General features: G+C 38.8%; 1 protein-coding gene across 1 annotated transcript in view; it reads right to left on the bottom strand.

The window, feature by feature from the left end:
- Positions 1-13865, bottom strand: part of EML6 (EMAP like 6) — a 274904-nt gene that overhangs the window by 97786 nt on the left and 163253 nt on the right. The window contains exons 11-14 of the mRNA XM_059406072.1: positions 10106-10318; positions 5779-5946; positions 4652-4758; positions 855-973 (exon numbers count right to left, since the gene is read on the bottom strand). Coding sequence (XP_059262055.1) covers positions 855-973; positions 4652-4758; positions 5779-5946; positions 10106-10318 — 607 coding nt within the window. The remainder of the gene's footprint in view (positions 1-854; positions 974-4651; positions 4759-5778; positions 5947-10105; positions 10319-13865) is intronic.

The raw sequence follows: 13865 nt of genomic DNA on the forward strand, positions 1-13865 counted from the left end.
TCCCTTAATATAAAGCATTTTAATGAGATATATTACATTTTTTATCTCATACTAAGTCCTCAAAATCCAGGGTGCATTTATGCCTACAACACATCTGAATTCAGATGAGCCACATTTCATGTGGCCAGTGGCTTTAAGTGGATACCATACCAGATAACACAAGTTAGAGACTTAGGATCACAAGGAATTAAATTTAAATTGCACTTATATACATTTCTTTCCTTGCAAAAAGTATGATAGGGTGATCGATAAAAGCCATTCAAGCATAAAAATACTACATTAGAATAAAATTCTATGGGAAAAGTAGCATAGAAATATGAGCTCAGGTACTTTTTAAATTGGGGGTGGTAGGAATCAAATATCTATGACTGATCCCCTTCAATGAATGATGAACTTATAAAGCACTAGACATTATATTCTTCACAATCATTTAATCTTACACTGAAAAATTTTAGATGTCAACTTAAAGTGTGGAAGGTTGAGCATTATTTTTAAATTCTAAATTATTGTGGGCATATGTAAGCAAAGTTGTTTGAAGAAAATATTGTCCTAAGTGGAGCCAGCTAAATAGAGCAGGAGATATGGGGGTAACAGGAACAGGGACTGGGGAGAGAACAGAGTGGGGAACAATGAGCCACAGAAACATATGCGTACAGAAGTCAATGAAGCATGAAAAATCTAGATACACACATTGTTATGGCCACAGAACATCAACTGAGACAACCGGACAGAGAATCATGGTTCCAATATTAACTTCAGGTAAGTAAACACCAGAGAGAAGAACCAGCCTGAAGTGGGACAGCACCAAGAAGAGGGGACCCAATGGTCTGACAAGGCTGGTGACAGACACCCACCCGTGTATGAACTGGAGTTTCAAGCTGTCCTCAGGAGCCTTTTCTCTTTTGAGGAAGGGCACTGCATGGTTTTTCTCTTTACTTTGTTGCTTTAGCTGAGGTAGATCTTCTTTGTAAACCTTAAAGCATAGCAGAAACATTTAGTCGAGACTCTCCAGGTTTCAAAAATATTAATATCTTGGCATTGTCAGGAGGTCTTTAACTGCAGAAAATTAAGTTTTTGAGAACATAAGAAGCAAAAAATGGTCATCCAGAGACAAAAGTTGGTCATTATATATAATGATCAAGGGGTCAATTCATCAAGGAGATATAACCATTTTAAATACATACCTAACATCAGAGCACCAAATATATAAATCACATACAAACAGAACTAAAAGGAGAAATAAACATCAGTAGTGTAATAGTTGGGGAAGATGTCACTCTGAACAATGGATAGATGATGATCCAGACCAGGAATCAATAGGGAACTAGCAACTGAAGAACACTGCAGACCAAACAACCTAGCAGACATATTCAGAACATCCCAGCCATCAGCAGCAGTACATGCATTCTTCTCAGGACACATCAGATGTTAGGCCACAAAACAAGTCTCAATAAATTCAAGAAGATAGAAATCACATCAAGTATGTTTTCTGGCCACTGTGGTATGGAAGTAGAAATCAGTCATCACAGGAAGAAAGCTGGAAAGTTTATAAGCTTGTGGAAATTAAACCACACAGTTCTGAACAACCAACAGATGAAAGAAAAAATCAAACGGGGAAAAAAATGTCTTGAGACAAAAGACAATGGAAACACAACATAACAAAACTTATGGGATACAGCAAAAGCAGTTCTAAGAGGAAAGACTGAAGCTATCAACATATACTTAAGAAAAAAGAAAACTCTCAGATCAACAACCCAACAATATACTCTCAAGGAATGAGAAAAAGAACACACTAAGCCCAAAGTTAGCAAAAGGAAGGAAATAATAAAGATTAGAGCAGAAATATATGAAATAGAGAATAAGACAATAGAAAAGACGAACAAACTCAGAGTTGGTTGGTTTTTTGAAAAGATAAACCCAATAGAGTACATAAAGCATAAGAAAGAAGTTTAATTCCTAATGAACAAAACTATCCTGAAATAACTTTTGAATCATTGGGATTTAAGATCATCTTGAGTTTAAATAATTTATATTCAGAAAATATCATAATTTTCTGGTAAATAAGAAAGGAAATTATTCAATAAATTATCAATAAAAATCAATAAAATTATTTTCTATAATTTATTCTAAAGCAAGAAATCTCTTGATGATTCTGACATTTGCAAAATGCACACCTCATGAATCTTGGTGATCACTCTTTGGAATTATCTTCTTTCATGATCTCATGCATCTTGACAGATCAGACTCTAAGATTTAGAGCAAAGCTCCTGGCCTAACCTAGGACCTAAATTGTGCTGCTGACTCAGAGAACATTTCCTACAATCTAATCTAAATGCAGATAAAAAGTAATATATCTCTATCATGTATTTATGCCCTACTATTGAGAGATATCAATTTAACACAGTCAAGACAAAGTAAATCTATTAATTGCTCAACTTCATAAAGGAAAAATTTCATTTGATAAAGCTATGTAACTAAAAGAATATTATCATAATAAAGTCTCTGTCTAGGATTTAACCAAAAATCTTTAAAATTAAAAACAAAAGGAAGTCAGAAGATACTTCATTACTGCTTTGTCTATTGCAGCTGCAATGAATTAAGCTTGTAAAAGCTGAAGATAATTACCCATCTGAGCCCATGGTGCTTTTTTCAGCTCATCAACTACTCAAGAGAACTGAATTCTGGTCTTGGCATTTCTACCGCTTTTGAATATGCCTCATGACCTCTGTGGACCTAAAATTCCCATCTGTAGAACAGAAAAAAACCTTCCTGCTCAGGAGCAACTCAGCAACAAAAAAATAATGTAAATCAAATAATATAGATAAAAGCTTCAGATAATCAGATGCAAGGCAGAATATATAAATCCTAGGCATGGATTTCAGTATAGTCAAGCCTTTTCATTCTTTTACTAGCACCTTTTTACTAAATATAAAACTCCCAACCAAAGGAAATGGTTTTTCTTTTTTTCATAAATTTTATGCTCATTTTGCTTAAATTCCATTTCCTCTTGATATTAGGGTATAATATTGTGTGTGTGTGCGTATTTCCACATTAATAATTTCCTTTCAATCCTCACCTTTAGATTTACTGCATTATACATTGCAAAGTCAAGTTGATTTCATCAAGAAGTTGACCCAAACCATCAGTTGGACTGCCTTTGTACTATTCTTTCAAACATGGAATCAGTGAGTGATGATTACAGGGTGGAAAAAAAAAAGTCGTCATCTGGAAAGGTTCAGTGCTTATGCAGAGGCAAAGCCAAGCAATACATAGAATGTGCACTTTGGAGAGAAGCCCAGATCTGCATTCTAATCTTAATACTATGGGTGATGTGGCTGTGGACGAAGTACTTAACCTCTCGGGGTTATTGTGGGTTGGATTTGGTGTATGGAAAGCACAGGATCTGGCCCCATAGAGACACAATGATACACATCAGCGGTCCCCAGCCTCTATGGTAATTTCCCTGGGCAACACTGACAGCTGCTGTGTCTGAAATGGAAGTCTTACTCACACTCCATGTTCAGGTACATAGTCTGCTCCACAGACTCTCATGAAATGACAAGGAAGAAAATAGAATATCTATGGTTATCAACCATAAAAAAGAGATGAGTCTCCAGATTCCCGTGAAGGACGGCTCTCTTTAACACTCACTGTTTAGCACTAAAATGAAATGTCTATTTTCAAAAAATTCAGACCCAATTTGGTTGTGATTGTGCAACTTTCTACTAGAGGTGATTTCCAACTGGAGAGATCATGCATATTGTATTTGGGCTTTTACTTTAATTAAATGGACAATGGTCTTTGTAACTGGTCTTCATAATAGTCTATGTAAGTTAAGAGAGAAAGCAGGACACCAGCTCACTTGCAAAGTACCATGGCTCTGAGGCTACCAATTCTGTAAAGAAAACACATGCTTTCATGATGTGTTAGAAAATAAAAAATTGCATATTTTTCTGGAAAAAAAATTTTTTTTAAAGATTTTATTTGAGAGGAGCCTGGGTGGCTCAGTGGTTAAAGCCTCTGTCTTCAGCTTGGGTCATGATCCCAGGGTCCTGGAATTGAGACTGTATCAGGCTCTCTGATCAGTGGGGAGCCTGCTTCCTCCTCTCTCTCTCTCTCTCCGCCTGCCTCTCTGCCTACTTGTGATCTCTGTCAAATAAATAAATAAATCTTAAAAAACAGATTTTATTTGAGAGAGAGAGAGAGAAAGAAAGTGATAGAAAGCAGGAGAGAGTGTAGGGTCAGAGGGAGGAGCAGACTCTTCGCTGAGCAGAGAGCCTGACTTGGGGCTCGATCCCAGGATCCTGAGATGATGACCTGAGCCAAGGGTAGATGCTTAACTGACTAAGCCATCCAGGTGTCCCTGCAAAAAAATATTTCAAAGTTGTAGATGCTAAAGAGACAGAAACTCTATCACAGGTTCAGTTTTAAAACTGGCTACTACCTTCCACTTAAAAAAATTTTAATAATGTGAAAGGGTAAAGGCCTTATTTTCAATCTGCACTTAAAGACAAGAGGCAGGGGATTTTCCTTATTCTTGTCTTGATTCTCTTCTGCCTAAGTACCAGACATTTTTAGTGCAACGTCCAAATCCAATGAGATTGATGTTCTGCGCTGTAAAGCATCTGTTATGAGCTCTCTGCTTACTGACCTGGCGATCATAATTGATTTGAGTTTCTTGCTCAATATCAGAGTCCAATTCTGGTACATCAGATAAATCTGAATCAGATTCTTCACTGTAGGAATCAGTGCCACCTTCTGCAGAAATACAACCCATGAGAAACAAGTGAAGTTTGGAGACCCAACAGAGTTTATACGTTTATTTAAAATATTTCCTTTCTTCTAGCAAAGTAAATTTAAAAATCACTATGCCATACTTTTCCTTTGATTTCCTTAGGTTCTTAAAACATCTTTTTTCCCTCATCTTTCGGTTAAGTTCAGCACACTCCTTTCAGGAGCATTAACAGATAAAGGCAACTACTCCCCTTACCCCACCCCGGCAGCAAGACCGAATTCATCATTTCCACACTTTTAGGAGATAACAAATCTTTGCGTTTTAAGTTTTGCTTTGGGAAAAAAAAAAAAAAAAGACAAGAAAGAAAGAAAAAGTCAGGCAAAGGTTCTACCAGAATGAAGCCTGGTGAAAAAGGAATCCAGCTTCGTAGTTCAGTAAATATCCTCTTAGCCTTTTGCCATGTCCACCAAGTGGGTGGTAACTGCCACGGTTAAAACCTACAGAAACTCTCCTAATGAAAACATTTCCTCACCTGGTTTTAAATTTTATTACCTGTTTATTTCTGCTGGCATCACAGTAAATAGAATGACTACACATCCCCTGAACTGGAACACACTGGTCCCATTACAGACCATTCTTTGAACTTCACTCTGGAGCCAACTCCTACTCCCAAGGTTACTCTGTGTTCCCCCTGCTATCTCACCGTGTAGACCCGCCACCATTACAGTTGTCCTGAAGAGGCTGAAATGTCTTTGTTCCTGTTATTCTCCAAGGCTAAATCTTCATGTAAACCTTTGACCTTCAACTTGCAATTGGTATAAACAAAATCCTTTGAAGGAAATTATTCAATTGACTCATATGTGTAGCAAAAGTTTCGTTTTTTTTTTTTTAACTTTTTATAAAATAAAATTTTTGAATTTTATTATAGGACTGAATTTTTCAAAATTGCTTTAACTCTTTATCTTCAAAAGATATGTTAGAACATTCTTTGAAATTTTTATTGACAAAAAAAGAAATGCTGAAAAATTATAATTGGTTTTTACCCTGGGGTGCAGTTTCCAACAGACCGTTGCTGACACCTTCTGGAATAAATCTCCACTGGAAAACTGAGTGGTCAGCCCCTCCTGTGCTCAATACCCACTGAAAATCATGGGACCAGCGGACATTTGTGACATGTGCAGAATGGCCCACATATTTTCTAAATTTGGCTCCTGAAAAGATATTTTTGAGAAGATTAGTACTGGAAAAAAAAAAATAGAATTCATGGGTTAAAAATTCAATTCCTCTTCATGTTGAAAAGTAAAATTCTTAAATATATTAGAAAATGCAATTTTCAGTATTACATATCATAAAAAGCAAAGACTCTTCAAATTCTCCAAATTATTCCAATATGGATTAAGCTAAAAATGGCCTTAAAATTTAAGTCCTGTGGCTGAAAACACATCTGAGCGTGTTCCAGATAATGCCTACTGCTTCACTGATTCTGAAAATAAGATGCTTCAGAATGATTGTCTTATACATTCTTATTCAAATACAGTAAGATAGATAGTCCTTTGCAAAAGGAAATGATAATTCTATGGAAAAGAAGTCAGACTACTGTTCAGAGTTATATGGATGTAGAGCTGGGAGAATTAAATTTTGTTTCCTTGCACTGATTGCTTTACTCAGTGAACACCATCCCCAGGTAATGAATGCAGAAGGAAAGCTAATTGCACTAAACAGTTGCCCCTGAAATACTCAAGTCTCCGGTCCAGGCTTGGTACAGGGGAGCACAAAGGCAGACATGGAAACAAGAGCTGTCCCTCCTACCATATGGAGGCCTAGCACTCCAAAAGACTATGGGAGATTTCAGGGGCAGCAAGCACCACCGCATCCCTCCTTCAGAAACAATTGTACCTACTGCAGGCCCTCTAATGGAATCGCTTCAATGGGGGAGAAAGCCATTTGTTCAACTGAAATGTGTTTCAAATTCACTCATTGCAGAGGTAATGATTTAAATGTATATGAAGGTGAAAATGACCGCATTATTTTAAAATGCCACCACCAAGCTGCCCCCATCTGTGCACTCTACTACTGTTTGCTTTCTTCTTCGTCAGAGCACTTCTCACGAGATGTGTTTACATTTTCCTTACGTGTCCCCTCCGAAGAACAAAAGCTCCATGAGGGCAGGGATTTGTGTCTGTTCTAATTGTTGATGTATCTCCAGCCTCTACAACAGCACGTAACAAATATTCACTGAATAAAGGAAGACCATGTCCATGTCTTCCCAGGCTTTCCTTAGGACACATTCACTTTACAAGGCCTCCCTTTGTTCTCTGAAACACAAGGATGTCTCAGGCCTTTGCCCTCATCTCCTCTCTGGCAGGCCTCTGTCCCATGGCTTTAGGTACTGTCCATACGCTCTCCACTGCCAAACATTCGTCTTCTGGCCCTCAGTTCTCCCTAGTCTGCTGGTGTGCCATGTGCTGTGTCCAGTTAGATGTCTAACAGGTACCTCAGACTTACCATGAGCAAAAAAGACCCAGGAGTTCCCCTTTCCTTCTCTCTTATCCCCACCTCTCTCTCTCCCAAACACATACTCCCTTGCTCGTTTTCCCATCTCCATAAATGGTGCCACCATCCACCCCACTGATGAAGCCTAAAACTTAGGACTCACCCTCGGTTTCCTCTCTTTCCCTCCATTCCCACAACCAGTCCATCAGCAAGACCTTCAGCTCTACCTTTAACACTGTTTCATAACCTCATGGAGTTGTGTTCATATCTGTTCCTAACACCGTTGTCCAAGCCACCTCATCTCTCACCTGGACTTGTGCAAGAATCTAATTGAAGTTTCCTCTTCCCTAATCCATCCCACATGATATCAAAGTGGTCTTTTAAAAACTTAGACTGGTCATGTCGCTCCTCCATTTTAAGCCCTCAATAACTTCCCACCACACTTAGAATAAGATCCAAATTTCCAACAGTGGCTACGAGGCCCTTGACATGGTCCCCACTGCCCTCTCCAGCTTCTGAGTACACAGTGCTCCCCTCATTCATCACACTCTAGCCACCCTGACCTTTATGTTTCTCTCCTGCATCAAGCTCATCCAAGCTTTAGTGAAAGCCAACACTTTTCCCCTCAAGGTCCAGAGTTTATGCAACCTGTGTCTTACAACATCCAGGACACTTATTTTGGGAGGGAGTACTTCAAGGACTGTCTGAATACATGTGTGCCTGTGTGTGTGGGGGGGGGGGGCGTGTAGCATTAATGGGGCAGCAGCACACAAGTTAGCCAAACAGGAGAGCCTTCCCTCGGAGAAGGGCTGGTGCCAAGGTGGTAAGATGTGGCAAATGCCAATGAGCAAAGCTCTGGATTTTTTTACTTCATGGAAGTTTCTATATGGTGGTGGTCAAACAGAATGGAGTCTAAATGACATCAGGGGAATTATCGGTAACGATACTAGCTATTTTAAAAGATTTGAAAACTGCCAAAATGAAATGAGAAAAATTGGGTTGGTGATGTAAAAATAAAAACCACTGTAGGCATTTTCATTAACTACAGAACATTTATGTCAGAACACTGTACAGCAGAATCTTAAGCACATTAATTATAAATGTATCAGTTAACTTGATTGGGAGTTTTATTTAATCACAATTGAAAACTACCATGTTTGCTCAGTCTCCACACTTCTGGTCACTAGCCGCTGTCATGTTTGGCTCTTATAGGCTCAAAAGTTGGGGAACACCTGCCACTGGGACCCTGGGCTGTAGGGCAAGGATTTCTACCAACTGTTACCATTCCTGTCAGCAATACTCCTTTCAGAACTCCCCTGCTGGTAGTTTAGGTACAGAAAGGACACAGAAGTCTGAATGTCTCTGAGATAAATTGCAAGATTTATAAACCATGTGTCATGAAAATCAGAACAAGTCAATTTTCTCTGAGAATACGGATACTTCCCCAGACTGCTGAGGTGGATTTTATTACTCCCACCACACTGTCACTCAGCTGTCAACCTTCCTTTACTCCACAGATGTCTCCTGTGTGCCATCATCCTCAGGGTTGTTTTACATATCAGGGTGTCTCATTCGGACAGACAGAACTGTTCACCACCTCCCTCCCTCTTCCCCCATTCTCATCAATAATCCCAAGATATCCATTTCCATTCCTATTTTCCAGACCCAAGACCACCATACAAGTCTTGCAGATACAGAGGAAATACAAACTCTCAGTGAGTTAATCTCCTCCCAAGTCCTGACTCTTAAGACCAACAATATTGCTTTGGGCCCCAATGAGGATTCTTCTCTGCTCCCACGATCCTTCTGGTTGCCTAACTCACGTTCTGCAAGAATATTGCTCAGTCTAACTGGATACACCCTATTACTGAAAAGACCATCAGGGAGGGGAGAGTGAATTAGGCATGTTGAGGTAATTTTGTGCCATTGAAAGAGGGCCATTTTGTCAAGTGGAAATGATGGCAGCTTTGCTATGTGTTTTATGTTCAATTCTCAACCATAACTATTGCTGCTTCAGAGCTGCCAGTTAGCCGAAAATGACTTTCCAATTACATTTTTCACTCCCTTTCCTTTCTTAATATAAAAATCGCTCAAGTGAGCAAGTTCTCAGGCCACAGCATGCCCCCACTGATTACTTTCTGAAGACCACGTTTTCAGGCTGGTGAGGACTCTTAGAAAAACCTGTGTGTGGGCTTTGCCTCAACTTTTTAAGGAAGAAGAAGACAGGGTCATTACGTGGCTAATTCAGGCAAATTCTACAAAGCGAAGGTGCCACAAAAATTGAAGTGACAAGATTTTAACAACAATAAAACAAAAGAACAAAATGCAAGAGGAGAGTTTTTTGAACCTATCTTCACTCTCAAAAAATTCGCCAGTTATGTCAATTGCATTCCCAAGATTAGTGCTACACAAGGGGTCTGACAACTGTGTCATCACCAGAACAATCGCTTTCAGATTTTATCTTAAAGACGTCTAAAAGGATCTTGCTTGACTTTCCCCATGGAAGCACAATTAGCTGTAAAGTATAAAGGAATTTCAACTACAATACTTGAATGTAATAAATAAATTATGAGTGTTAATTTACAAAAATAAAAACTATGACTTATTTAAAATATGAAACATGAATCTTATGAATCATAAACTTGCTAGTAATAACTGTGAACAAAATCTGCCTTGAATTAGTAAAATCCTGTGTTTTAGAACATCAAAAGTAAATGACACCAACAACGCATCTTACCTAACAGTGTAAAAGAGTAAAAATGAATAAAAAGATGAAATGAATAATCTGCAAGAATAGACCCCAAGAAAATCAGTCTTAATTACGCCGTGCATACATTCTAGAATAGTTACTCAATAAAATCTCACTTTTGGTCTTACCTTTCTTGAGACAAGGAAATTTAAACAATTTAACTAGTCCAAAATCATCGCCAGAAACCAGCACTGAGCTATTGTAATTTGCATCCACTGAATTGATGTCAGTAACATCAGTGTACTTCGGCCAAATCCCACTCACTTCAGGGCCTTTTACACAAGTCCAGGAGGCCCACGGAATTCCTTTGATTTCTTCTTTATTTGTTAAAGGCTTCCCAGCTGAAAATTATCAATATATGGTAACATTATGTTACATTTAAATAAAAAGCATATTCTAATTTGCTTTATTCATTTTTCTTATAGAGGTTTATATAATTTCAAAAAAAATTCTGTAAACCAAGGAACCTAAAGATTCTACTCTCTTTACCAAATTTGCGATTGTTTTTTTCTTCTAGCAGATATAAAGAGAGTCCATGATCAAAACTCAGATATGGAGATAAGCAAGAAAATGATCATTTTAATCAATGTAATACCTGAAACCACTATACAAATACTGTGCTTTGTATTATTGATGAAATGACTTGTATTAAGTCATATATTATCGTATCGAGTCACTAACAGTTTGCCAGGTTTTTTAAAAATTTTATTCTCAAGTTCTACTTTTCATAATTCAAAGAACCATAGAAGTAATTTTTCAAAATTCAGGCAAAGTTTGTGTAAACATCTAATGGATATTATATAAATTTAAAAGCATTAGACAATGAAAATCCACCAAATTTTGTTGGAGTAAACATAAGTGGTTAGGGAGAAGAGTCTTGGCAGTTGTGCCTGGTATGTTCTCAAATGTATGGCACGTTTCCCCATTTGTACCAGAAGCTGGTGAGGGAGGTCACCCAGGGCCACACAAAGGCAGAAACATAAAGATAAAGAAATGCTTGGGGAAATGTCCCACCATATACAATTGTAAAATTCAAAATCAAGACAGTATAGCATACTACCTCACAGTTTCTTCTTCAAAAATAAACAAACAAAGGTTTTCAAATAAAGAACATGTCAAATTGGCACACAGAAATTCTGGCCTGTGACAGTGTCTCATAAAAATTCATGAAGATGACCATAAATCAGAAAGTTGACAGAACACAGTCTTTGACCCAACATCCCCACTCTGGAAAATATAGTCCAAGGAAGTAACTCAGAAGAGGAAACCCCCCTATATAAAGATATCTGGAGATGCACCATCTGTACCAGGAAAGAGACTGAAAATAAGCAAGCCCAAATGCTCATTAACAGGAGAACAAGAAAGCAAAGCAGGATGTTACTTTGCTATTGCAAATGATAAACATGTATTCCATAATTTTTCACATATGGAAAATATATATGAAATAATTTCAAGCAAAGAAAGTAGACACAGAAATATCTACCTAGTGATGATGTGCTGATGAATTAATTGGGCAGAGGCTCTTTACAAAGCTATAGTTACATTAGATGGTATATACTATTTTCCAGTGAAAATTAATTTTTCAAGAAAATTTTTAAGATAAAATATTATTTGATGACAAGATCCATATTAAAATTTTCTTATGTTAAAAAAATTAGAGGAGTCAAGATGGCAGAGAAGTAGCAGGCTGAGACTACTTCAGCTAGCAGGACATCAGCTAGATAGCTTATCTAAAGATTGCAAACACCTACAAATCCAACAGCAGATCGAAGAGAAGAACAACAGCAATTCTAGAAACAGAAAATCAACCATTTTCTGAAAGGTAGGACTGGTGGAGAAGTGAATCCAGAGCAACGGGAAGATAGACCCTGGGGGGAGGGGCCGGCTCCCGGCAAGCGGCGGAGCAACAGAGCACAAAATCAGGACTTTTAAAAGTCTATTCTGCTGAGGGACATCGTTCCAGAGGCTAAACCAGGGTGAAGCCCACACGAGGTCAGCGTGGCCTCAGGTCCTGCAGGGTCACAGAAGGATCGGGGGTGTCTGAGTGTCTCAGAGCTTACAAGTATTAGATCAGGGAAGTCGGCTCCAGAGACAGAGCCGAGGAGTGAGCTCCCAGCTCGGGGTTACCTTGAACCGTTCACACGCTGGTGAGCTTGGAGGGCGGCCAGAGGCCACAGAGATGGGAGTAATTGGGCGCTGTTCTTTGAAGGCCACGGCGGAGTGGGGCCCCGGGCTCTCAGCTCCTCTGGGCCAGAGACCAGGAGGCCGCCATTTTCATTCCCGACCTCCGGAACTCTACGGAAAGCGCTCAGGGAACAGAAACTCCGGAAAGCAAACCCCGAGCGGATTACTCAGCCCGGCCCCTGGTAAGGGCGGTGCAATTCTGCCTGAAGCAAAGACACTTGAGAATCACTACAACCGTCCCCTTCCCCAGAAGATCAACAAGAAATCCAGCCAGGACCAAGTTCACCTACCAAGGAGTGCAGTTTCAATACCAAGGAGAGCAGCGGAATCCCAGAGGAGAAAGCAAAGCACGGAACTCAGGGCTTTCTCCCCATGATTCTTTAGTCTTGTAGTTAATTTATTTATTTTTCTTTTTCAATTTTTTTTTTCTTCTTCTGCTAAATTTTTTTTTAACTTTTACCCTTTTCTTTTTTAATGTTTTTTTAAAAATTATTTATTTGACAGAGAGAGAGATCACAAGTAGGAAGAGAGGCAGAGAGAGAGAGGAGGAAGCAGGCTCCCTGCTGAATAGAGAGCCTGATGTGGGACTCGATCTCAGAACCCTGAGATCATGACCTGAGCCGAAGGCAGTGGCTTAACCCACTGAGCCACCAGGCACCCTCTTTTTTAATGTTTTTTAACTAGTTTGCTAATATATATATTTTTTCTTTTTTATACTTGTTCTTTATTCGTTTTCTTTCTTTAACTGCTTCTTTTCTTTCTTTCTTTCGTTTTTTTTTTTTCTTTCTTTCTGAACCTCTTTTTATCCCCTTTCTCCCCCCTCATGATTTGGGATCTCTTCTGATTTGGTTAAAGCATATTTTCCTGGGGTTGTTGCCACCCTTTGAGTATTTTACTTGCTCCTTCACATACTCTTATCTGGACAAAATGACAAGGCAGAAAAATTCACCACAAAAAAAAAGAACAAGAGACAGTACCGAAGGCTAGGGACCTAATCAATACAGACATTGGTAATATGTCAGATCTAGAGTTCAGAATGACAATTCTCAAGGTTCTAGCCGGGCTCGAAAAAGGCATGGAAGATATTAGAGAAACCCTCTCGGGAGATATAAAAGCCCTTTCTGGAGAAATAAAAGAACGAAAATCTAACCAAGTTGAAATCAAAAAAGCTATTAATGAGGTGCAATCAAAAATGGAGGCTCTCACTGCTAGGATAAATGAGGCAGAAGAAAGAATTAGTGATATAGAAGACCAAATGACAGAGAATAAAGAAGCTGAGCAAAAGAGGGACAAACAGCTACTGGACCACGAGGGGAGAATTCGAGAGATAAGTGACACCATAAGATGAAACAACATTAGAATAATTGGGATTCCAGAAGAAGAAGAAAGAGAGAGGGGAGCAGAAGGTATACTTGAGAGAATTATTGGAGAGAATTTCACCAATATGGCAAAGGGAACAAGCATCAAAATCCAGGAGGTGCAGAGAATGCCCCTCAAAATCAATAAGAATAGGTCCACATCCCGTCACCTAATAGTAAAATTTACAAGTCTTAGTGACAAAGAGAAAATCCTGAAAGCAGCCCGGGAAAAGAAGTCTGTAACATACAATGATAAAAATATTAGATTGGCAGCAGACTTATCCACAGAGACCTGGCAGGCCAGAAAGAGGTGACATGATATATTCAGAGCACTAAACGAGAAAAA

The sequence above is a fragment of the Mustela nigripes genome, chromosome 7, assembly GCF_022355385.1.
Source record: "Mustela nigripes isolate SB6536 chromosome 7, MUSNIG.SB6536, whole genome shotgun sequence".
NCBI classification, from domain to species: Eukaryota; Metazoa; Chordata; class Mammalia; order Carnivora; family Mustelidae; genus Mustela; species Mustela nigripes.